General features: G+C 36.2%; 1 protein-coding gene across 3 annotated transcripts in view; it reads left to right on the forward strand.

The window, feature by feature from the left end:
- BABAM2 (BRISC and BRCA1 A complex member 2) overlaps positions 1-26,589 on the forward strand; it is a 167,150-nt gene that overhangs the window by 121,533 nt on the left and 19,028 nt on the right. For 2 of the 3 annotated variants that reach the window (XM_014261371.2, XM_005532806.3), the window contains 4 exons: positions 5,223-5,322; positions 7,263-7,333; positions 8,514-8,596; positions 22,419-22,572. In XM_014261371.2, the coding sequence (XP_014116846.1) occupies positions 5,223-5,322; positions 7,263-7,333; positions 8,514-8,596; positions 22,419-22,572 (408 nt within the window). The remainder of the gene's footprint in view (positions 1-5,222; positions 5,323-7,262; positions 7,334-8,513; positions 8,597-22,418; positions 22,573-26,589) is intronic. The other variant, XM_088052735.1, reaches the window with a different exon arrangement.

Genomic DNA, 26,589 nt, shown 5'->3' on the forward strand with positions numbered 1-26,589 from the left:
TGATTTGACAATGCTTTAACACTGCCATAAAAGCTCATAATTACTTTAAACCCATATAAAAGGTCTTTCCACTCAGAGGCAGGTTTTTAAATTGTTTGTATTTTCAAAGTTAGACTAATCTATAACTTCATCATTCACAATCATTGAACATGTCATTTCCCTACTTTCTGTGTGTTTTGCAGAAAGAATATATTTGAGTTAGGAATGTTGAGTGCAGTCAATATTACATACCACTTTCTTTTGGTATAAAGCTGTTTAATGTTATATCACACTGTATTCAGGATAAGTATGATTCTTAGAGTTCTGGACCTCCTTACCCAAATACACATTTTCTACTCTCCCTTAAAAATAACAAACTCCTATCAGGTAAGGTACCTCCTTTTCATAGCTTTTCTGTAAATGTTCTTTTCTACGTGATACTTGTTTCACAGAAAAACGTATGTAATTTTTGGAAGTGGGGAATGGAGGCAGGTATGGTGGGGGCACAAAACATAAACTGTATTATGTGTGCACAGGCCCTTAGCTGTATTAGCATAACCTGTGTTAGCACTTAACTCTTTAAACTGTGATGTAGAGTGTAGTCTGAAATAATCCTCATTTTTCAGAATGCACTCCTAAGTTTCCCTGCAATCTAGAGAAACCTGGATTTTTTTCTCTTTGGAGAAAGAAGGAAGCAAAATAGGAACTAGGAAGGCCCAAGAGTTATAGGGATAGGAGTAAGAGCATCTCTCGACATGCTTGTAAGTGTGCCTTGCTAAAGCACCCAGTCTTCTGAGCTTGAAAGTTGCAAGTACCCTTCTTCTCTAATGAGGTGATGCTTTTAAGGACAGGCAAATAACTCGTTCTTTACTTCTTCTTTACCCAAGAACAAAAACAGTCACTTCCCTAAACTAATGAAATAATGTGAAATAATGCTAAGCCATTTATTGAGGATGATTTATTGAGAAAGACATTTTAATTAATTATAAGTTATCAAAAAATGTGGAAGAATTTTGTATGCTGTATGTCAGCCTGAATAAATAGATCCATAGAGAGACAGACAGAGCAAGTCATTTGGAATACACCAGTCAACAGCAGAAATGTAAACATACTCCAGCTACGCTCTCTGAACTCGTATTTCATCATGTCACAGAACTTCGATTAATGCAGGCTGACTGCTGCACTTGTTGAATTCAATAGTGAGTTCCTCACAAAATGCAATTTAATTCACAGCCCATGGATCAGAATCACATTGTGACTGACTGGAAACTCAGGAGGACAGGACCTTGCTGCAAAGGAGTCTCTGCTCTGTCTTAAAATGGATATATGAAGTTTGTTTGCAGAGCTGAGTAGGCTTAGAGTAAGAGCAAACAAATAAAATTCTGAGGCACACAGGTCTTTGTTCCAGCATGTTTGTACAACCTTATCTCTGAGACAGGTAGATCTACCATGTATTTAATCTTCATCTGGTACTGGTAGAAATAAAATAATATCCCCTAAGACTGTTGCTTACCACACTATTAGAATTCTAACCTTTGAAAAGTAGCAGTCCATTGGAAAAAAACAGTGTAAAAATCAAACACAGTTCAGTTGGTTGTACTGAAATTAGCCTTACTCTGGCAGCTAAGGAAGGGAAGCAGTTGTCTGTGTTTCCTCATCGTATGTCTTGATGCTTTTTGTTTAATATTTTTGTTGTCTTGATAAAATAAACACAGGGTTTTTTTATAAGGGGTGTATAGCTCTGATACTGAGAAGGAAAGCTTGGTTGCAAACAGGTGTTTAAGGTCTATGCTCCCAGAGGCCCAAGTGTCTGGAAAGCAAATTTGACATGCAGCAAACTTTAGCTTGTGCTGGTGAAATACTTTGCCAAATGAAATGTCCTTCACTATAAAAGGCTTCTTACAGCACTTTGTTTGGCACTTTTTCTTTTGATTGCACAGTGAGGTACCTCAAAAAGCAGCCTTAGATATCGAGCTGCATGGCAACATTCCCTTTCCTAATTGTCTCCATTTTGCACACTTTACAAGTCCTTCTTTGGAATTGTGTAAGTCTCTTCTTCTTCCTTCAGTTGCAGGTTTATTTTAAGTCAAATTATTACAGCCTCTTGTCTGGTCTCAGGGTTGTGAGGTACTGCAAATACGTTCCTTTAGCATGACAGAGACATTGTGGTACAGCTTAGTCAAACTTGGAGCAATAGCTTCTTTATGTGTTTAAAAATAAAATATAAGTATCAGTTTAATAAGGCAGAAGAATCTTAATTGCTAAATGTTTGTAGACAATTTTGAGATGGTCAGAGGCATGGTCCTGTGCAAATGCAGTATTTTATTAAAATATTTAATAAACAGGTTCTCTGACCCAACAGAGGGAACAAAGAAGCCTGTCCACTCTTAATTTTCCCTACCCATAATTATTTCTGCAGAACATAAATTATATATTGTACAGCTTTATTCTGTTTACAGAGGATAATTATACTAGAAACTCCAGACTTCTTTCTGTGGAGGGACCTCTTTCTCAGAAACCACACCTTTTAGCAGTCTGTTTTTCATTTGAGAAGGGCTGGATTTCCATTTATGTCAACACATTTTTACAGAATGGCTACTTTCAAGAGATGGATACAGGTAAAATGGGAAACCCTTACTCACAAATCATAATAATTCAGTGTGGAAGATGTATTGTAAGCTTATGATATAGGAGCGAAAGCTTTTTTTTGCACGTGTAGTCTGCACATGACTCCTAACCTGCTACTGTAACTGAGAGAAACCTCTAATTCCTGTTGTAGTCATCTGATCACCTTCAGTGGTATGTCCATGCTACAAGGGAACTTGGACTCGGTGTCAAATGAGGCAAGGCAGGATGCAAAGTGGACAGTACCAGTTGCTCTGTGTATGAGACTGGAGGCTTTTATGGATCTATTTACATAATATTTAAGCAGATTAATAAACTGGAAGTCAAGGTTCTAAAGTAAGGTTCACAACCCACTTGTAACACAGCAGGAGGTCAAGTCTTCCATTCTCCAATGTTAGAGACCAATGGACCCCCTATACTTGCAATTTTGTAAGAACATAGTGTTTCAGAAATGTTCCAACTTTCTAATAGTCTCATAGTCACACTTCACTGCTTGTAACCATCCACAAGTTGCAAAATTATATTCTTGTGTGAATAATTTTAGTAAGGGGGTAGCAGCAAGGAAACTGAATTCTGTTCTTAGAAAATCCCATTCAAGTCTTACTTCTGCTGAAAAAGTTTGTTTGTTTTTTTATGCAACTGTGGTGTACTCAGGGCTTTTTTTTTTTCATCATTGCATATGCAAAAACCAGACCTGCAGAACTGTTCCATGTGGTGAACAGTCTGCTAAATCCAGACTGTTTTGCCTGAGTAGCAGATTTCCATATACATCATTATGAGGTTGGAATTTTTTTTGATTTATGTAGGCTCTGTTCCTTCAAAGGGATGTATGACTGTAGACTTTTATACCTACCAAAGTGGTTTCTTATCAAGCGCTGAGGAAAATAAGAGGCCAGATCCTGTTGAAGAGTAAGAGACTTGTTTTGCAAAGAACTTTTATTTCTTGCCAGTAATTTGTCATGGAAACAGCATGTAAACAGAAAGCCACACAAAGTAACTTAGTTTTTGATACTTTTAATGATGTCCAAGATGGTTCTTGATGGTTAGTGAATGATGTAAGCCACAGTGTGTAATGCAAATTTTGATTTGGTAAGGGACTATGAAGAAAGATTTAGGTCAGTACTGCTAGCAGGAAGTAGCATGGACTTTACCTAGTTGTTGCCTTGTACAGCCTGATTTAAATAAGCGTTAGATCTTGCCACACCAAAGAAGCCATTATCCTGAGTAACAGCAGGTGTGTTTCAGTCTTCTGTCCTTTGATAAAGGCAAATGGTTAAGCTGCCTAAAGTTACCTTACTTATATGGATTCCTACCATTCAGATATCAAGTTTGTGCATGGACAGAATTAATATCCTTGTTTTTGTCATTTCGTACTGGGCATGAACAAAATCATAGAATCGTAGAATATAAATATAAACCAATGTAGATTGGCAAGAAGGAGCTTATCTGGACAAGCCACTTCTCAGAGCAGGGCCAGATCATGGCCCTGTTGTTCAACTGGGCTTTTAGCACCTCTGAGGACAGAGCACCGAGCCCCACTTCAGAGAAGCTATTGTAATCCTTCTCTCAGGGGGACCCCCCTGTCCCACCCCCTGTGGTGAGAGCCCCGCTTGTCTCGGGACACAGGCAGCACAGGGGGTCCTGGAGTGGATACAACACAGACTCAAAGTATCTAGACACAGGAGGCCCAAACTTGCTGGAGTAATGCCGGGTTTATTGTCTGTCATCCATCCGGGGCAAGAAAGAGACCAAAATGCCCTGGGTCTTATCTCTTATACCAGGGGGTGGGGGTGATCGGGGGATACAGGGAGGTCACAGCCAATGGGAAGGGGGAAGGGAAAGAAGGTTCTCAGGTAGGAACTAACATTACACAAACCAGAGGTGAGTTCTACCCTTGGGAGATACCAAGATTTTTAGATGCACCACAACAAGAAGCCTCTGACTCCACCATCTCTATAATTTTCCATTAGGTAATTGAAGGCATCAATATGCCTTCAGCTTCCCTCCTTGGTATCCCCCCCTCTGCAATGTTCTCTGAAGACTGAACAAACCCATTTCTTTCAGCATCCTCCTTACAACATTATGTACCTGATATCTTTCTGGCCCACTGCCCCTTTAGTGGGTTAGCATCTGTTTTCCATTGGGAAGTCCAAAACTGGAGTAGATTATGTGACTGATATTTGCATCTGGCCATCTATGACTCCTCAGTCCCAAGTATTTAGATTATTCTTAGCTGGTTTGACTGAAGGTGAGTTTTAGAATAGCTGAGGAATTCAGGTCCTCTACCCCCCACTAACAAGATACCTGAACTACAGTACTCCACATCTTACTGATGAGAGCTAAGAAACAGAACTGTTCACAACGAAGAAGCTATTTCCTGAGAGAATGTTTTGTATTAGTAATACTCTTGATTTAAGTGGTTAATTTACAGTGGATCATGGTATAACCTGTTTTTACAGATGGTATCACTCAATACTTTGTATTATCACCACAGCATAAAATATACTTCCTCTTGGCCCTCTGACTTCAAGAACAGGGAAAGAGGACTGCGCAGAAATAATTTTCAAATCCCAGGGACTGTACATGTAATGTATTCTTAACTTAACTTATTTTTCTAGTGCCCTTGGAGGATCATCTGCCCTTCACATCCCAGTCTTTCCTGGTGGAGGTTGTCTCATCGACTATGTACCCCAAGTATGCCAGCTGCTAACAAACAAGGTAAGCTGCTGCAGACAATCAGTTTTCCTTTCCCTTTTGCACTGTACTGCATTTCCACAGACATCTTATTCTTCTGCCAGGTATTTTAAGCAAGGCATACTTAGGCTGAACTACACAGGGAATACCCCCTTGACAGAGCTGAGCACCTAAGCACAACATTAAATAGGATGACTCCTTTAGGTAAACAAGTGAGTTTGAGATCACATCCCACAGCAGTTTTTTTTCTTACTGCAACATGTTATGATTTAGGATAAAATGTTATTGTAATGTACAACACTACAGTGTAGTATACTGGTTTGTAGTAAATATATATGTGTAGTTTGCATATTCATGTTCTAGTTGCAAGTTCTCATACCCCAGTAATTATTGTAAGCTTTGAATACTTTCCATGATTTTTCTTCTCAGATGTTTCCTCCAGATGAACTGAATCAACAGTTTCTTTGGATGTTTGTACAGTAATAGCTACTAAAGGTTGCTGATAAGATTATGTTCCATTTAGCTTACCATTTAAACAAAAAAGAATAATTATAGTATTTTGAAAGGTTCTCCATTATTTAAGTATAATTTTCAAAAGAAGGCTTAGGGGTTAACATCTAGAAATTTACCTATTGCAGACTTCCTATTTGTATATTATTTTTACCTTCAATTGTCTAAATAAAGAAAATAATTTTATCTTTTAGAAAAAGTTCTTCAGAATGTGTTTCCATAATTATGTTGAATCTATCATTAGAATTGTTTTTGCTGTGGTTTTCTGTTTAAATTACTTTCAGTTTTTAAAATCTGCAAGTACACTGGACTGTTTTCATCCTTTTTTTAAACAAAGTCACTTAAGCAAACTTATCGCATGTTTTCCTCTTCCCAAAATAACAGTTCAGATCCTACACAAAGCCTTCAAAATAATCTTAGTGTTTTATAAAATACAATGTCTCAGTTTATAAACAGAATTTAAGTTATACAAGACAGCTCTCAGCAATGGTTGTATCAAGACTTTTTCAGTAATTTTAGGAAAGCATTTGACAGCCAAGGAATTCCAGTATTGCCATAGCCCAGAAAATACTCTTCCTGTTCTTTTCAGTGGGTGAAAAAAGGTTCCTAAAATGCTAGTTTTAGTTCTGGAAAGCAAAGCAATTTTCACAGGGAATCACATATAAACCATACCGTAAGTACTTCTAAGTCACCAGTTGTAAACCCGGTGTCCTTGCAGCCTGGTGGCACATGCATTGTTTTCGTTATGGGTCAAACCATGCTCACACTGTTCTCCTAAGTTATGCCATCCAAATCAACGAGAAAACATACATGGAGTGAGGAGAATTTTGCCTTAAGTCTCCAAATTTAGTATTGTCAGATTTTGTCTGTGCCAGGATGGAAGTCTTTCAAAACCCAGAATGCCTCAGAAACTGATGCTCACAGTTGAGTAGGTGGCTCCCTGAGTCAGCATGAAACGAGTGAAAGAGCTTAGCGTTCAGAAGATTTTGTTGGAGGTGCAGTCTTCAGAAAACACCCAAGATCAGTAGTGCAAGATATTTAATTTTTTCTTCTCTTCTATAACCAGAATGTTATTTTGACACAGTGTAATGTCAGTTCAGATAACTGATTTGCCTATCACATGTTTCTACTCAAACTTCAGTAAGGCAAGGGTGAGCATTTCTTTCTTTCAGTCTTCATCTAGTGCAATTAAACAGTACTTGAATCTATTGTGAAAGATTAAGTTTCACTAAGATATGATTGAAGAGATTTCTTTACAAGACATTCTGTGCACAACATCCAGAGTTTGACTTAAAGGTGTTTTAAGATTCTTTAGGGAAATAATGCTAAATGTAGGATTCAGAACTACTACCATGTCAAACATAAATCTTCCTTAACAAGAAATATATGACAAACTGGGCATTGGGGTTTTTAATCTTTTTATAGCTCTGTATTTCTTTTCTTTCTGTTTTAAGGTACAATATGTTATTCAGGGATACCATAAGAGAAGAGAGTACATTGCAGCTTTCCTGAGTCACTTTGGAACGTAAGTTTTCTTCTGATGCATATTTTTCTGTAGTGTGAGGGAAACTCATTTTCTGCGTATGGTTTGTGGTTGTGTGGCTGCTGTCCACTGGATGAGATGAAATCTAGTCATTTTTCACAGAATGATGTGTACAGATTGTCTCTGTAACAATACTGGAGTGTACTTCAGCATTATTTCACTTCTGTTTCAGTGGCCAATCTGTTTTTTCTAGAAAATAGGTGAAGATGGGAAAGGGACAGTAGGGATTTTCCTTGTACAGAAAAATGTGTTCATTTCTGAATAAATGACTTAAGGGGTCTTACAAAATAGGCAGTGTCAAAGGTGGGAAAATGGGGAAGCAGGTGTGGCTAATCATGTTGAGGGGTTTCTGCATCCATGGGCTAGTGCTAATGACATGAATATTTGGGAGCCCTTCAAATCTTAGGTTTTTCAAGTGAGAATTTAACAGAACAATAAATAGATAACAATAACTTCAACTGGACATACAAGTAGACAGTTAATGCAAGCTTAATCTTTATCAAGACATTTCCTTTTCTTCTGAGAAAACTGTATTATAGAAATGGCCATGTGTGTCTATTACTGTATAACATCTGCATTGTGGTTTGTGAGTTCTGATACTGCTTCAGACTTAGAGAATACCAGCTTCTGATGGTTGAAACTTTTAAACCATCTTTTAAACAAGTGTTCTATATGGAATTTATTGTTATGATCTCATGTTTTGCATTTTTTACATATACTCTTCCCAGTTTTCAAATTTAAACTCTTCTCAGCCTGCTTACTGTCAGTTTTACCCTCTCACTCACTGCAGCAATGAAAAATAATCTTAATTTGAGTAAGGTACAGGGAATTTGTGTATCTACAGTTTTTATCAATTTAGGAGTACAGATGTGGTAGCAGGTCTCCTTTCATTCAGAAGTGTATTTTAAACAGAAAATGGCCTTTCTTTGGGTAAAAACTTGCAATACTACAACATAATTTAAACAATTACTAAGATTAAAAGTGTAATCTAATTTACAATTATCTAGAAAATTGTAACTGTTAATAAAAGCAAATCCTGGAAGTTTCTGAACAAACAAACAAAAATAACAATCCCTGTATTACAAAATTTGCATATTCATCATCCAGCATTTGAAGGTAAAAATTGTATTAATTTTTTTGTTGGGTTTTTTTTTGTTGATAGTGGTGTAGTGGAATATGATGCAGAAGGATTCACAAAGCTTACTCTGTTGCTGATGTGGAAAGATTTTTGCTTCCTTGTTCACAGTGAGTAACACTTTGCCTCAGGCATAAATGTCTATCTTCTGAAGATACAAGTTCAAAAGGGAAAATGTACAATTACAGGAAACAATTTAAAAGTTTTAGCTATTTTTATCCAGTGCTTAATCTATTTTTAATGTGATTTAGAAAACACAAAATCTCAGTTGTATCTAGAGAAGAGGAGAGGATGCATACCAGGAGTGCAATGTTGGCTTTACAGAACGCCAGAAGGGTGTTTCTGTTAATTTGACTCAAGATTAAATTCACTGTTTTAACTTGGCTTTTCAAAAGTATAAGTGATGAGAACTGTTATTATACTCAACCCAGGAGTACCTAAAATCACCTGTAACTGTCAGGAATTAATGCATTGATAACAACTGTAAAGACACTTTATGTAGAGAAAATATATCACATAAGAATTAACAACATATTGTCATTAGGATCCAAAACTTATTCCTAGAATGAAACTGTAGGCAAAACAGTCCTAACAACATAGCTAGGTTTTCTGTCATTTAAAATTTTAAAATAAAGATTGTATTACTATGAAAAAGACATTCTTAATTTAAATATATAGGAATTACTCCATGTGGAAATTAGTAAATGTGGCTTTGATGCTGCCTTTTACATATTCCCTTGAGTTTCAATTTCTCTTTTTTCTTGTGGCAAGGTGAAATTCACAAGGATCAAAGATATTTTGATCTGGGGAAATTCAGTCATGTAACTCTTTAGATTTGATCGTTACACTTCTTATTTATGTTTAAAGTTATTACATTACAATATGGGCAGCTGCAGCATTGGTATTCAATAGCATTCTAGCACTGGAGTCTTTCATATTACATAATTTTTTGTTGTGGGCTATCTTTTCATGTGGAAAATTAATGCTGTCTTAATGACATCATAGAAATTTGTCCCAGAGTTCTTAATGCGGAAAGTTGGGATTGCTGTTGTTTGGAGAAGTCCTTCACACTGTATTGTATTGGAGATCATAAAAAATGGTCTCACTAACCCCTTTCTTTCTGTCCTAAGATTACCTTACCACACATTAATGATTTTAAGAGGTCTAGAAAATTCGAACCTGAAATTAAAACACTTCCATCATGTTATTATCATTTATGTTGGGGGCAAAAATAGAATTAAAGTGGTATCTTTGGGAAAAATATCCTCATGAAGTCTTACATTTCAACTACAGTGGAGGACTGTACACTGGACTGTAAACTGGACAATTGTCTTCTGTGAGACAGCACTTCTTTATGTACAGCCTTCCTGAACACGTCCTACCTTTCTTACTCCCCAACATATTTGGCTTAATTTAATCAATGTAAAAATTCCTGTGGATTTTATTTGTTCTGTGAGATAATATACCTTAATACATGTTGAATTACTTAGATTTCAGGTGACTCAAAATTCAAATTTCTGCTAAATAACAGAGCAGATTCTAACTGTGTAATATTCGTGGTATTCAATTAAACTGTCATGAAAGCTACAATTATAAATGAATAGTTTATCACTGTGTATTAACCCTGCGGCCTTAGAAGTCATACACTGGCTTACCTGTGTAAGCCATTGCATCACTCACTTGTTGAACAATTCAATGCAAAAGTATTTCTGGTCCATGCGCTGAAGGATATTGCAATGAAAGGACCAAAACCTGCGCTTCATTTCCTGAGTGAAGTAATGCGGGCTTTCATCTCCTAACCACTGACATAACTATGTAAAATGTCTGGGAGAGATAGCAATAAGTGGAAAACCATTCTACTTTATATATTTAATATAGCATGTAGATAAAGTATTCAGAGGAGAGTAAATAGGTCAGCAAACACTGTGGCAAATCAAATTAAAGGAACCATAGTAAATTTTGGTCAAAATTTTAGGTTTGAGATTAAGATTTAGGTGAGAGTTAAAGACCCTAACATGAGTCATATTGCCTTTAGAAGATGGATTCATAGGTTTCCAAAATAACTTTGGCATCGTTTTATAACTGTTTGCATTGAGAGTTACAAAATCGTTTGGACACTAGGAAGCAAAAAACATTAGAAGCAAGTTGAAATTATTCAAAATAGTTTTATTGAGTAAAGTGGGTTAAAGAGGAGAGAAACAGAAAAATAGTTCTGAATTGCTGAAGCGAAATAAATGTAGAACAAATTCATATGCTAAAGAAAAAGACTGTGCTGTAGTTACAGATCGAAGAGCTGAGTCTACACACTCTACCTTAAAACACCAAGGAGCTACCTAGTTGCAGACTTGATCATTAGACTAATGAAGCTGCTGGAGTTATTATATTAGATCAAAGACTAGTCAAAGGACTTCTTTAGTGGTTTAGTTTTAAGAATTAATTAAGTGCTTTCAAATATAAGACAGAAGAAATAAACATTTAGAGAAGTTAATGCGTCCACATGGGAAAGGAAATCATTAATCAGGCTTACTGATACTATTTATAAGTAAGTCTCGGTATGAAGCTTTGTAAGTAAACCTCAATAGACTGCTCACTTTTCAATAGACTTTCTCTTCTTGTTTATAACCCATGATATGATTAGTTTTTGGAGACAGATATTTCCTTGTATTCTTGTTCCTGTATACAATTTATGTATTTATACCATATAGAAATAAATTATTTTTATTCATTTATATTACTATTATATTATTATAGAAGATATATTATATAATTATATAATTATTGAATATCAACATATAGAATTATTATATATTATATTTATTGTTTAATATTTTAATATATCATTAATATATTACACTAATAATGTAATTTAGTATAATTATATGATGTTATTATATTATGTTATATTATATTATTATTTTATTTATTTATATTACTTATAAATGATCATTTAGGTTGGAAAAGACCTTTAAGATCAATTCTGGCCATTGATGCAATAACCAACCAATATTAGATAAAAACATAAATTACATTATCTGTGCATAATTAAGAATTAAGTAGTGTTATTTTTATAAACACAAGAGTAAAACTCTGAAGCAACCTGTATTTGGGCTTTTCAGAGATTAATTTTTATCTTGCAAGATATTTAGTTTATCAGCACTAAGGAGATGGACAGAAGTTGGACCAGCTTGCAGTAGCAAATGAAACACTGCTTGTGTTAGTGGTTGTTTAAGATTTCTTGAAAAGGACAAATATTAAACTAAAAAGAATTTGTTTCACTGAACAGTATTTTAGGGGGTGGAGAATATTGAAGGCTGCTAGCACTTATATTTCCAGTTTGTTTGGGATCTCAGTCACGGTGAAGTTGGTTGGGAAGATTTGCTGCAAGTGACTTGGCTGACTGTAACAGATTTCAGTTTCTGTGTGGATAATGCCACTGACCCAGGAGTTCCAAACTGCTGGTCATGTAAAAGCTCGAGTTTAATTGATGATCATTCTTGTGTTGGGAATGCCAGCTTAAGTAGCTTTTTGTCCACCCTTTAACTTGTTTGTGCAGTTAGGTGATTGTCTCTAGTAGAGGATAGATCAGAAACAGCATCCATCCAGAATAAACATCCCAGCAAGAAGAAAGTTTTGAAAAAGAAGTGACAAGCAAACAAGGGACCTAAAGCATTACCTGTGAGTGTCAGGCTTTGGGTGGACACGTGCTTCTGGATTCAGGGTTTTTTGGTGGACGTTACCAAGACCAGCTTCTGATGCATTCTTGTTTGGATATTGCTGTCCGCACACATTTGTGAGTCTTTTCAAGAAAAGTTATGGGAAAAAAAACCCTTGTCTGCCTGACCCATGTTGTAAAAAATAAAGGACAAGTATTGAGTGGAATATTTACATTAGATTGTTTCAGTGAGCTTTTATCTCATGAGGTGTTTTAACTTTCTTATATAGTGCTGTTATTTTATTCTTCTCATTGTTCCTTAAATGAAAATTGGAATTTATGACTCTGAAAACTAAAGAAGGTAAAAAGAGAACATGGCTGTGTGAATAACAAGGTGATATCTGGTCCTGTCAGGAAAGCAGGATAGTTCAGTAGAAATGCCAAGCACAACAAAATAAATGTTTCAGAAGTCTAGAATGAGAAGTTCAATGCTGATCCAAACAATCTGTAAATATTTTATAAGGCTGTTATTTCATTCTTAAATGAGAAACTGTAGATTAACAAAACCCCAGTGATGTAAAAGTGGCTAGAAAAAATAAAATTTGGATCTTATGCTTGGGAATAAGCATAGAAGTGTCTTTCTTTGGTAGTCTTCTCCTCTGACTCAGTACTTCTTGTTTGTTCCATGTATTTCTTTGAATCTGGTCTTTGAGAGTTTCTGAAAGCATGTTCTGCCTATAGCAAAATATACCCTGAACTGAAGGGGTTTCTTCAAACTTTGTACATTGTTTCAATCACTCAAAGCAAAGCATTCTCTGGGACGTCTCTAGCGTAGTGAAGTGTGTCTTGCTTACTGAAGTCAGTGAAAACTGCAGATATACTGCAGTGCTGTGGATCAGGCAGCGTGATGGAAAAGTAGCCTGAGTCATAGGCACACGGTTCTGCACTAAACTAGGCATGGGCTTAGACAGGGGCTAATCACAGGACTGAATTGTGGCAAATGGAAAATTAATGAGTCTTTTGCTGATCATTTTCATCCATGGTGTATTTTTCTCCTGTATTTCTAGGGGATACTGCCAAGTTTGATTTAGTTTGAAATTTTTATTGAAAGCTGGTAATTTTATTTTTGACATTAATAGTATTTTAAACATTTTGTTCCTTTGATTCCACCTTGGCTATTTACTTGTATCTGAGCCAAATGAGATTTTTTTAATATAGGTATTTATAATGGATGCAGGTGAATCTGAAAAGTGGTTTTCTTTTCCTCTTTTTCTGTTTCTCTAGATTCATTTTGTTTTCATGTCACTCAGTATAAGCTTGTTTTAATTTCCTATTTTTAACTGCAGGAAAATGGGGACAGCAGACAGCTTATAAAACTTGGTATCCACTCAATTTTTGAAAAGAAATAATTAGGTCACAAAAAGTAATTGACAGGGGGCAGGGCTTGAGTACAGGGTGTGGTGCTTATTCTTCTTATTCCATGTCTGGTTTGTGTCTACATGGTTTGGTAACTCACAGATAGTTTTCCTTTAAGATGAGAACTGCTTTAAAGGTGTGAAATACAGCAAGTTCAGAATTTCTCATTTCCATCCTTTCAAATAGAAAGCAATTATCTTGTTTTCAGTCCAGAAAAGAGATGACGAGCAGGCATTTCATGGATAGTATTAGTATTATTCATAGTATTAGTTCAATACCAGGCAATGCTTTTAGAAAAGAAACAGGATGATACACAACACCATAGGATTATTAGAGATATGAAGTTAGAAATAAGAAGCTGCATCATGATAAGAATCATTTTCTGAATCATTTTTCTGTCTCTTTCCTCCTTCTATGCAATGACAATTACTTCGTCACCAAAATAAAATTTTTCTAAGAATCCATATGTGATACAACAATAGCACACAAAGGCAAGTGCTGAATACTTTTTATGAAATAGATAAATATAATTCATTTTGGAATAATAAGGAATACACCTTGGTTTAGAGATTAAACTAGTCACAAAGATGCATAAATGTCAAAATGGGGGAAGGAGAGAGTGCTTAAGCTGCTTTTCTGTCTCCTTTGTCAGCAGTCTCCCTGCCCCATTCAGCAGCAGTCCCATCTTTTCCCTAGTCATCCTTTTGCTGTTCCTGTAGGAGCTCATCTTGTTGTCCTTAACTCACCTTGGCAGATTCAATTCTAGGTCAGCTTTGACATTCCCAGTCCTGTCTCTGCATGCTCAGGGAGTGTCCACATCTCCTGTGATTCCTTTTTACATTTGAGTTTTTTCAGGAGTTCCTTGCTTATTGATGTGGGTCTCCTGCTGCTACTGTTTGCCTTCCTGCTCACTTAGATAGACTGTTGTTGAGCTTGGAGGAAGTCATCATGAACCTATCTTCTCACCAAGACCATTATCTCATAGGAGTCTTCCATGGGAGGAGCACAATCGCTGAATAGCCTGAAGTTTGCTCCCTGAAGCTTAGGGTTGTGTTCCTGATGTTTGTCTTACATCATCCTCAAATGGTGATTCACAAAAAAGCACCAAAAATGGCTGGTGGTCTAGCCTTATAATCTTAATGAAATGTTGGTGAGAGAAGACAAAGTTTCTGCATATCTGCTTTTCAGATAAAAACATGGTTTAGAAGTCTTCCTGTTCAGTTGGAAAGTAACATAAAAGTTCTCAGTAATTAGCAGTGTATCTCTGCTCAGAAAGCAGAGGAGTATTTTTTTCAGTGCCTTTCAGAAAGGGCATGGCTTGCTTTTTACACGCATAACAACTGCAACAGTATTTAAGCTTCAAACAGATTCAGATGGAAAAGAGACAGCTTTTAGTCACTTCAATCTCATCAGTACTTGTAGAAGTTACTATAGAAACTGTAACAGCAGAAACAATAAAAGGAAGTGAAAACAGAAGGAGGAGGGAAGGAAGATCTTTGAGAATTTGAAGTGAAAATAAAATAAAATACAAGTAGCTGAAGCCGGTAATAAGAAGCCTTTTTCTTAACTAAGATAAATATGATTAAAGAAATTAGAGAAGGAAAAGACCTGTAAGGCCATTATGCCATTTCTTTAGGGTCAATATAGGATTGTGAGATATTCCACAGGATATTTTTAGGAGATAGTCCAGTCTTGCTGTAGAAGTCCAGTAAGAGTATGACATAGGGAGGGTGGGAAATGGCACTCAAAAGAGAGAAGATGTTATAAAGCTGTTTTCTGATTAAGTTATAGTTCTTTAGCATGGTCTTGGACCACATAGCTGGAAGCTGCTTGAAGAATTATCTTGACTTGATCTGTTACTTAGTTCCTCTGTAAAACTAAGACAACAGTTAGATACTCTGTCTGCAGCAGGTGACTGTAACTTCAGTCATTCAGAATATTTTTATCACATTTTTAAAAAATGCTGGTTTGTATGAAGAATGGAATACTTAAAAATAAAGTTACAGGTTATAATGAAGACATGGGATATTTTTACAACCATATAACATGTCTATGTTGAAAGAAAATCAAAACAATTGTAATCATAAATCTAGTTGCCACTGATGCCTAGATTGTATTATAGCTCCTACTATCAGTGGAAGGAGAACTACAAGGTGGATACAGAAATGTTGTGCAGTCCTCCTCAAATAAAAATGGGTTACATTATATTTAAAGAAACCCAAACAGACAAAACCAATTAACAAACCAAAACAAAGAAAGCTAAATAAACAAATCTACTCTGTATGTGTCAGAAAAGTTTAATCCATCACAATTCATTGTTTCCATTTTGCCTACAGTGGTTTGTCTTCTATTGTTTAGTATTGTATATTCTTTAAAATAAAACAGTTGCTTTTTTTCTTTTTTATTTACTTGTATTTCTATATATTAGAAATATATATTATATTTATTAGAAAGTATTTTGTACATAAATAATCTTACTCACTTACTATACAAGTGTTGACTTTGCCAGTGGGGTGAATATTTCCCATAGCAAGGGCAGACCTGTTATTTCAAAACCAGCTGTGATTACCAGCATACCCAGAATGCCATGAGTGTCTCAGCTAAAAGTCCACAAACAGCTTTTCCTTTTTTGAAATTTTGAAATGTTTATTTCAAAATGGCATCTTCCTGCAAAGAACCTGTTTTTCCAGAAGGGATGTTAGTCCTAATAATATTTAATAAATTCAAATTCCTGTGACTGAGATCTGTTGACCTAAAGTCCCACACTAATGCCATTGATATGTTATTTGTCATCCTTGTTTTCTCATTCCTGCAAGAATTAATCATCACACACCAAAGCAGGATAGCTGTGGCATTCAGTAATTCTTTGTGTGTTTTAAGCCAAGTTGCCCCTTTCATTTTTTGCCAGTAGAATGTAGGCCAAAGGTCTTCAGCACACACGAGTCCAGGAAAGATTTAGTAGGAAAAGTAGCCTGAAATCCTGTCCTGAGGAGCTTTGTGCTAGACACTTCAGCCCCCAAAATGCTTGTGGCTAAATCTATTCAGGTTTTCCATAGGAATCAGGATCAATATGATTCCTGAAAGGCCTTCTGCACTTGAATTTTTATGTAAAAACTGAGCAAAGCTCTTTTTCCTTGAAGTTAGGTAAAGATTTTTCACCCATTGTTCAGGCTGTCTGAATCAGCATTCTTATAGGAAACTCATGTCAAAAAATCTAGTAGAAATTTTCTTTTAAAATTGGGCAAGATGTGTAAGTGATACTATATAATATGGTATATGTACTGCCATCAAGTTGCACTGTAAATTCACATGGGTCTCATCCACATCATCGCAGGAAAGCTGCAGAGCTCTGAGTTCAAAGAACTTTTCAGTTTGAGGCTGTGCATTGAAATCAACTGTTTTTCCCGGCAGTGTGAGCTCAATTGCAAGTAAGGCAGAGAGAATGTGAAATTCAGTGAACCAAAAAAAGAACAGGCAGAAAGATGATGAATATGTACTAATAAGAGACAGAAATGCAGTTCTGGAGCCTGGAATATGTGTTTCCTGTTTCCATTACTTACTTCATCAGAAGTACTTGAGTGCAGAGGCAGTCTCTCACCAAAGCTGGATGATAAGTGAGGAGTGAGTCAGGGAATTTTGGGAAGAGAACAGCTAGTATCAGGCTAAGATTCTTCAGTGTTCTCTGGAAATTTTAGTTTGGCATATCCTTCTTGGTTTTCTGGTGAAATAATTTAAACAAAACCTCTGATATGTCTAGTAATCATTGATTCTGAAGCATATGCTATGGTAGCCAGCACTGGAATGACTTGTGTTTGGCTATATAAAGTATTATCTACTAGTAAGTCTCAGAAGAATTGAATCCCACAGGCTGGTACTTAGCATCACTAGGCAGGTTGACTGTTCTTTGCTTGTTCCTTCATTCTTGATCTGGAATCCCTAAAGAACCTCTCATGAGTGTGCTGTGAAACACAAAATATTTTTGAATATTTTATGTTGCTAACATTCTTATGATGATTTGAATCATCACATTGAAAAGCTCATGTAGAAATGAACACATTTAATTGAAGCAAGACTTCAGTGTTGTACAGTAAATACATGTAGAGGGAGAGGGTCTGTCAAAGAAGCCAGAACAGTGTGTCTACTCATCATTCTGTGCAGCCTAGGACCATTTAGAACTGGAAACTCTACTGTGTTATCTTCTGTTTGAAGGTTGTTCCATAAAGCAAGTACAGATTGAATGAAGGTTCTGCAAGTCATGAAATCTTGTCAGAGTAAAAATCTCAACAGTAAAATATCCAGATCACCCAGTGTTCATGTGTGCAAAACAAATTTCAGGTGCAATAAACTGCTGTGGAATCAAGCATCCCAAAGATTAGTAAGATAACCAGTATGGTAGGATCCAAGTATTAAAGTTATTAATTCAGTGAGTAAATGTTGGCTTTTGTGAAAACAAACATCTAGATTCATCCAATGCCATACAAAGGATAAACCTTTACCCTAGAACCGGGTAACAGTATATGGAAAATTTTTTACATCTTACCATCTATGTGCTTTGAAATATATTAATGGTCACCATGCATTTCAAGGATGGTTTTCTTTTCCCATCTCTTTTCTCCAGTGCTTAAAAGTGGAAAGGAGGGCACTGTGGTATACTTGCCCTTTTCTTCTAAGCCTTTTTTCCTTCAGAAAACCTGTAGCAGCATTGGTACATTGCTTTTTCTGAGACATTCCTTCCACATTTCATATCTTGTTGAATGAGTTGCAAAATTAGATGCTAAAGGTACTATTTTGAAGTTAATAGGATAGTCAAAATCAATTCTGTTGTTGACATAAGCTTAACAAACCAGGTAACCTGTTCCAGGCCTCAGATTGCTGTTTTTTAAGAAGATGAACAAATCAACCTCACAGATGCACTGCACAGTTTGCTAGTTATTAATAAACACAGATTTTGGCTTTAAGATAATTATGTTTTGCATGTGTGTACACATTAAATACTAAGTCAAGAAAAGCAAATTTGTGTGTTACTTCTAGATAGTTTCTTATGTTTCAAAAAGAGAGCAACTTCAACTATTTATAAACTGTAATTAAGTTTCTTTACAACATGACTCATTCTCAACAAGCACTTGCTTTTCCTTTTCTTTTTCTCTTTTGCTTTCTTATGAACTGTGTGGGAAAATTAGGGTTCAATCAGTGAAGAATTTACTCAATGCTTAATTACCCATAAACAGCCCTCCAAGTTCTGCTCATGTAGAGCTTGCACAAAGACATGATTTTCCCCACACTATAGCTGTCTAAAAAATGATCTGTAAATTGTAATGTAGGAGAAAGCAGTGTTTTACTGGATTCTTTCTCCAGTCTGCTTCTTTGAGTTCCTCTTACATTAACAGTGTGATGCTTAGGAGAGCCAGAGTAAGAAATCATCAGATTTAAATTACTTCGAGCATAGAACTAAATTAGAAAGCTTTACTTTCCTGAATGAGCTAATTGTTTAAATTTTCCAAAGGAAATGTTTCTATTTCTGTGAGAGAAGGGGTAAATGGGACTTCCTCTGACATAATTTTCATTTTAAATCTTGAGTTTGACAGCAGCATTTTTACCTTCATAACCAAATATTACTGCTTAACTGCATGACTTGTATAAGCTTGCTAGTTGAAGTGACTCACTTACGCAGATGAAGTTATTTTTAGGGAGATAATTTGCACTGTTTAGAAGAGAGTGAAAAAGGGAGAGAGAGTCCTACTAAGAGCTAGATCTCTCATTATAGTTTACAGAGCTCATGAACCCAGCATCCAAGAAAAGATGACTAAGCAAGGGGTCTATTGGAACTTTCAGGAATTTACAGACATGAGTCATCTGCTTATTTTCTGCAGACATATTACCAGTGTACTTTGTGAGTCAGCTGTTATTTGGAAATAGTACTTGTATTCAACATGAATACATTTTTGTAGTTCTTAGGAAACTATCATGACAAACCAACACAAGCTTTTACAGTTTGCCTAGTTCAGTTGTTAGTTTACAAAACTGATTTGTTGTTCTTAACTATGATGCATTTTTTCATGGCAAAGTGTGAATGTTGTCTTGCATGTAATTACAGTAACACCTTTGTCACCTTAGATATTGCATGAAGGCAGATCTGATTTTGTATTAATGTACATATTGAGAGTCAGACTGCCTGCACATGACCAGGAAAAAAGAAAAATTTTTTTTAGCAAACCGTGTTTGATTATGAGCAGAATTTGACCTTTCATGTCCAACACACCTTGCCAGCATTAATTACCAGTGGTATTTGCTTATTTTTTTCATTCTGTGCACTAACAGTGCCAATGCATGGGCATCCACTGGGACGGAAGCAAGTTTTTGCCGTCCTTTCCTATTGCTGAAATAATAGCTGTCTACCTTGAGATATGTAGAACACTTTAAACTCAAGGCTATTTCCTGTTTACTGGCCTTTTAGGTGTGGTTGTGTTCCAGAATTAGGGACAAGTTTTTTCACTTGGTCTGGAGTCATCCACACCTTATATTAAGGAAACACTTGGTTTAGAAAACTGGAATTTTGGCAATTTTGGGTGAAGGGTATTATTATAAATCAAAGGCAGTTTAAATTTTTCAAAACTCTACTTGCAGTTCAGGGTAATATTGCTGTTGTCCAGATGTGGGATACACAATTTTGAATCTAGTTTGATTATCTGATTTATGTGATCAGTTTTTAATGTAAGTAATTCCTGAAAATTCCTATACAGTTTTTGTTTAATAGAGTGTATTTTGGTGGTACCTTCTCATAACAAGTGCAGGTGTCACTCTAGTGAGAGCACTGCCTTGGATTATCCATTTTAAACAACATTTCTAGTGCTAGGTACCTTGTCCTAAGAGCCCACCTTTAGTTTTAAGTAACAGGGAAAAAAACTGTTGCTTCTTGTGTGTGTTATGTAGATTGCAGTTTTGAAGGGGAAGTTAATGGAAGTTAGAAATTCCCAACTAAAAAGTCGAGTACAAGGACTAAACTATTATTAGAATGCTTTGCTAAAGTTTGTTATTCCCCTTCCATGGTGATAAAATGCAAAAGTATACAGACTTGGTTTCTCTTAAGGAGTTGGTACTTAAGAATTAAAAAGATACACTAGCGAAACAGTTTAAGCACTCAGAGCTGTAGTATATTTATGAGATTAAAACAGAAAATCAGTCTTCTTGTTTCTTTACCCTTTTCCATGGTGGAGTCCTTCAGAGACTGAGGCACACACACCATTTGTGAGGGGAGGAGACAGCTTGCTTGCTGATAAATGGCCAAGTTACACCAATGTTTTTCAGGGTTGTTATTCAGTAATCACATTATAAAGAGGAATTCAACAGAGCAATCTTTGAATCTAACCTTTGTTAAAGCAGAAACTCAAATTAGCAGAACTCCGCCCATGTCATTACCACTTAAATATCTGCTGCAAGCTGCTTTGTGGGCTGAGTCACCCGGACTCTGGGAGTTGTCACGTGTGGCTCAGACACTGGGTCACAAACTGAGCAAGCACTGTCCTCCATGGGAGGCTTTGTTTTATTTTGGGACTGGCTGAAATAGCACATTTGATTTAGTTTGCTTCATGGCTACAAATGCTTTTACTTCTAGTAAAAACTACCTTGGAGGGTAGTTTAGAGAAAAGAGAGATACGGTGTAGCTAATGTACATCTGAGTATTTAGATGTAATTAGATAAATTGAAAAATGAAGGAACTAGCAGGATGGTAGCATGGAATCTGGAAAATAAAACCTGTCTTACATTGATTCCTCAGACTGTTAGCAGAGATTTCATAGGAAGTTCTGGAATCTCTGGAAGTATTCCAAATACAATTTCATTGCAGTGTTCTTGCACGGTACAGAATTCAAAAAATGTGATTTGGAGAATAGCAAAAAGTACAGTTTTAAATGTTTTATAAATGAAGCCTACATCTTTAAAAGAAATTAATATTCTTTTGTTAATTTGGGTGTTAGATTAGACATTTCATATTAGTAATTCAAGTCTGTTGTCATAACTCAGTTTAACTACAGATTTCTGAAGCCTCCTGAAATAAGAAGTAGACCAAGAAAATACAAGCTAAAATTCTAACAATGAAAAAATTAAAACCTGGTTCTGACCATGAAAACATACAAAGTTTCTAACTGTATAGACTATTCTGTTGTTCACCAGACCCAGCTGATCATGAGACAGTGATAAGCAAAGGGAACTAAGAGGTTCTGATTTATATTTTTAGTGCGATATTTTGGGTATTAATGACTTTGCAGTATGTTTTAGTTTTGTGGGTGTTTTCTTGTCTAGCAGATGACAGCAAGTTGAATTTTTTTCCAGCTCATATGACTGAATCTTTCTGTATTCTATATCAAATCATTTGACCACTTTAGGACACAGGCAGCTGTAAAATGAGGATGATAATGCTTTTGATGTCCATGAGGACACTAAAATATATTGGTTAAAGCAGATAAAGATAAATTGGGTTTTTTTAATGGAAAGCATAACAGAATGTATTTTGTGAATTTTTGAAAGCAAAAATTTCACTATAAAAGTTATTATTTTTTAATAACTAATTTTTAATAACTAAATAATTCTGGTGGAGATTTTATGATTAACATAGCAATACACTAGCTAAACTTTTTCAAAATCATGTACTTTACAAAAGTGTTTTGGTAAAGCAAAGTGTCCCATATAGCAATAGCTTGGAATAATTACTTACAAGATATGCAGAAGGATGTTTTAGAACTGGCCATTAATTTCTCCTTTTCTGACACCTTTAAACCAATAGAATGGTCTGATACATTCCCAATAAGAAGAAAGGTAAAAATACACTGGTATATTTTTATAGTTCTTTTTTTCTTTTTGAATTGCAGTTGACCTACCCCTGTACTTTCCTCGAGATCAACCAACCCTAACATTTCAGTCCGTCTACCACTTCACTAACAGTGGCCAGCTGTACTCCCAGGCCCAGAAGAATTACCCATACAGCCCCCGATGGGATGGCAATGAAATGGCCAAGAGAGCAAAGTAAGTCAGATTGGTGTTTCCTGCTAAGCATTCCATTTGTTTCATGGTCTTTGGTGGGTAGAAATTTCATGGATATAGCTGTACATTTTCAGCATTACAAAAGCTGAACCTGTTCTTGTTCTCATATATTCCTGGCATTTCTGTAGATTAGTGTAGACAGATACTTACTAATTATGCTTATTGCATAAGTTTAATAATTAGTGCCAGAGTACTGAACAAAAGAAGGCTCTTTCTGCTAGGCTTTGTATGGCATGGAGTTGTGACAGTCTCTGCTCCAGAGAACTTCCAGTCTAAGTAGACGAGATAGCCCCCAGCAGTAGTAACTGCATGGTAGCTGTCAGACAAGGTAACTCCCTGGGGTTATATAGGTGTTGAGGGGACCCCGAAGGGAAGCATGTCAGATGGAGAAAACAATGAAGAAAAACCTGAAAGATCTGGAATTAAGCTGTAATGAAAAGACATGGAAGAACAAGAGGAGGTAGAACAAACCACCATCCCAGCATAGGATGCAGCCCTATCAGATCTTGAGAAGGCATGTCAGATCTTGAGAAAGTTAGCCGAAGATCTGAGTATTTCTTGCTTTACTGCTTTTTTGTTGGATGGAAACAGAGAATTGCTCTCTACTTCCTCTGCATTTTTTCTGCAGCCCTTACTTTGGGCTGAGGAGAGATCACTTCAGTCTGTGTTCCCCTTTAGATAATGATAACAGGGCAGCCTCACAGAGGTTCTGTTGCAAGGGCAAGCTGCCATAGGCAGTAGTGTCCCCAGAGCTATTGTCCTTGTCTTCTCATGAAGCAGAACAGATTTTACCTGAATAGGGAGATACAGACAGCAGGCTTGCTGTAGTGTTTTGGTTTTGCAAACTGTAAAAATGTTAGAAACAGCAAGAGATTTAAGCAGGCTGATTATAAGTTGTTCAGCATGTAAAAGCATCAAACTGCATAAATTACAAGGCGTATTGGGATGAACATTTTGAATGACAGTCAGAAGATTAAATTCAATCAGCAAACATGCATAAAGAAGAGTTGAAAAAATAGTTCAAGTTGAGTAAATCAAATGAGTGGCATGGTCAGAGACTGTAATTTGGAAATGATGGAAGCAAACAGCAATTGACTGATGCATTTGTAGATTTTTATACTAATTTGAATTCTGTAGAAACATCAAGTTACATTTGATTTGGGATTTTAATATACATTGTAATAAAAAAATTTTCGGTAGTATTTGGTTTTGCCACCATACCAATGTTTAGAGGAGCACCATTTCTTGATCAACTATGATTTTTTTTGTGTGTATGGACTTTCTTCTTTCCTCTAGCAGGATATTATGACTATTTTGTTTATTAAAAAAAAAAAAAAAGAAAAATAAGAAGAACAATAACTGGAAGCATTACTGTGGCTTTTTATGACCATACTACAAAATGCATTTCTTCTGTAGCTGAAAGCTTATAAGTACCTATGTGCTGTCTGCTAAGTGTATTCGCTTATGAGTGGGTGTATACAAATGGACTTCTCTGCCCTGCACTTGAAATTTAGAAGTATTACAACAGTTCTCTTTAAAAGCACTAAATGTGTACACTTACTATCACATGTATGTTTGGTGAGGTTATTCACTCTTACGTTTGAGCCTCTGCATTTAAGTTTTACACTGGATACGTAATATGAGAAGGATGATGAGAAGTGGGGGAAGTCAGTGTGCTGAGATGTCTGAAATAGCAATCATTGAGCTGCAAAGAGACAGAGAAACTGCTCCAGTTAAAAGCGCTTAGCTTGCAGGAACAGCTAGTGATTCCTGAGATACCATAAAAAAATCTGTATCAAGAAAAGTATGATGTTATGATACATGTGAGCATATTTTAAGGAAGATTTTTAACACAATTCAGCATCTTATGTAAACAATGTTTAAAATATTTGCTAGGGCTTCTTAGAATAGGTTAGTGTGTTTCAACATAACCAATAGCTTCTTATTCTACTTCACTTTTACCATAGAAATGTTATGGACCAAGTATATGGGAATATGTGTTGGTATGTAGGAAAGCATTCCAATGAGACATATTAGTTCAAATAACACATGAAAACTTCCCAAATAAAAACAGAAAAAAAGAACCCCTGGTTAAATCAGAGACAACTTGTTTGTGTTTCTAAATACTGTCAATTAGGTTTTGCTTATCTATAGTCTTTTTTCCTCTGAGCAAAATGGTGTTCCAGGTGCTCAGCATTCTTTAAGACAAAACATCTCTGTTTATCTTCCTGGTCGTTGCTCTAGGGCCACAGGATCTCCCACTTGATATTCTAGTATCTGACCAAGTTCTCCATCCTTCTTCTCAGACTTCAGGGGTCAGTGTACACTGTCTTCCTCACTGGGGCTAAAGACACCATCAGGGATAGCTTTTGCTTGCTCTTGCACCAACTGTAGAAGCATCATAAAGTTTGAAATGGCATCAGTCACAGATTTCGTCATCCTCAATTTTGGCAAGCCCTGCCTCTGTTTTCAGCACCTCAACACAGCCTGCTTATTCATGGGCAGAGCTGTCATAAGTTCATTCCAAAGGGACTTTGATTGTGTGCCCAGCCTTCTCCCAAGGTTGTTTTGGTGTGGGTTGTCAATTTTTTTTCAAGCAGGTAAGCCCATCCAGTTCTTCAGTGCAGGGACTAAACTTGAAAGTCTTGGTATCCATGCTTATCTCTGTGGCCCTCAGCAGAAGTAGGCATCTCTTTTGAAGTTAGGACTTAACCCTTTGCTATAGCCTTGAGACAGTCAGTAGTTACTATAGGCAAGAGCAAAATCAGTTCCCTAAAATGCATACATATAAAAGTAGATTGTATGCATTCACACCGAGAGACATGTCACCTAAATCTAAAAGGCAAATTCTCATATCAGAGTATCAGTTTAGCTGGATCATTTTTACTCAGAGAGAAAAACTGCCCATCTTCTTGCTGAAGTTACTGTACCAATTTATATCTGTCTGATAAAGTCCATGAAGTCAGGCCTCTTTTCTGTGTCCTCTTAGGCAGATTTCAAAATCACTGGGCTACATTGCAGCCCACTGACTTAGAATCCTCACTGAGAGATAGCATCTGGTAACTGAAGCTTGCTATTGTCTTAGCCCAAGGGTTGCCCTCTGGCTTTATTTAATTCTGAAGGATGAATCAAGTCCTGATTTAATAATGTGATTTCAGTTGCCTCCAGATTGCTTGTTTCTCAGCTAACACAAAATTTTAACCTGTTCCTCCAGCTAGAAACAGGAAAACCATTAACATTAAAATTTTCTTACAAGCTGCTGAGATACCATTTCTTCTCAGTTGGTATCTCAAGCTTTGCCTCTTGTAGGTCATTTATTTATATGTCTGTGGCCTCCTGCATAAGCAGCTTCTCCAAAAGTTTTGGTCCTAAAATACAATGTCAAGCCTAAGAAAATACAGTAAATTATGGAAAGTTAGCAGCCTTGTTTGTGAAGTACGTGTGAAGTAAAACATCTCTGTGCAGTTTCCATGGGAAAGCTTACTTGTCTTTTTGCTTAACTAGGCATTCAAGTGTACATAAATGGAGTCTTTAAAGAATGTGCTGACTTGAAGCCTGGGATTTTATGAAGGAATACTGTAAATAAAGCTTGTTTGTTTATACAAATGAAATTCAGTTCTTAGATGCACTGGGGCCCAATTTCTGTCTGACCCAGTGCTGCTCTGTAGACTTAGATTATATTTCAGGGGAGAGCAAGTTAAAACTCAATTTACTCTTTTATCCTACATAAATCCACCTACTCATCATTAAAAATAGCAGGAGCATGGAAAACTGATATCAAAATAAGAAGTTGTTCCAAGAGTTCACATTCCCTTTTCTTTCCAAGTTGGCTGACAAAACAGGTTTTTGAATGACAATGTTACCCCTGACCATTCATCGGTGTTTGTTGAATGTGGTGCAAATGTTATATATCTCTTAGGGCTTTTGGAGAGTGAAAGCTTCAAAGGGCTCAAGTGCTCTCAGCTTTATATTGTCTATTGCTATGGCATGACGTCAAGT

This window comes from Pseudopodoces humilis, chromosome 3 (assembly GCF_049639895.1).
Source record: "Pseudopodoces humilis isolate 2021_Gansu_Grassland_sample_001 chromosome 3, ASM4963989v1, whole genome shotgun sequence".
In the NCBI taxonomy this organism is placed as follows: Eukaryota; Metazoa; Chordata; class Aves; order Passeriformes; family Paridae; genus Pseudopodoces; species Pseudopodoces humilis.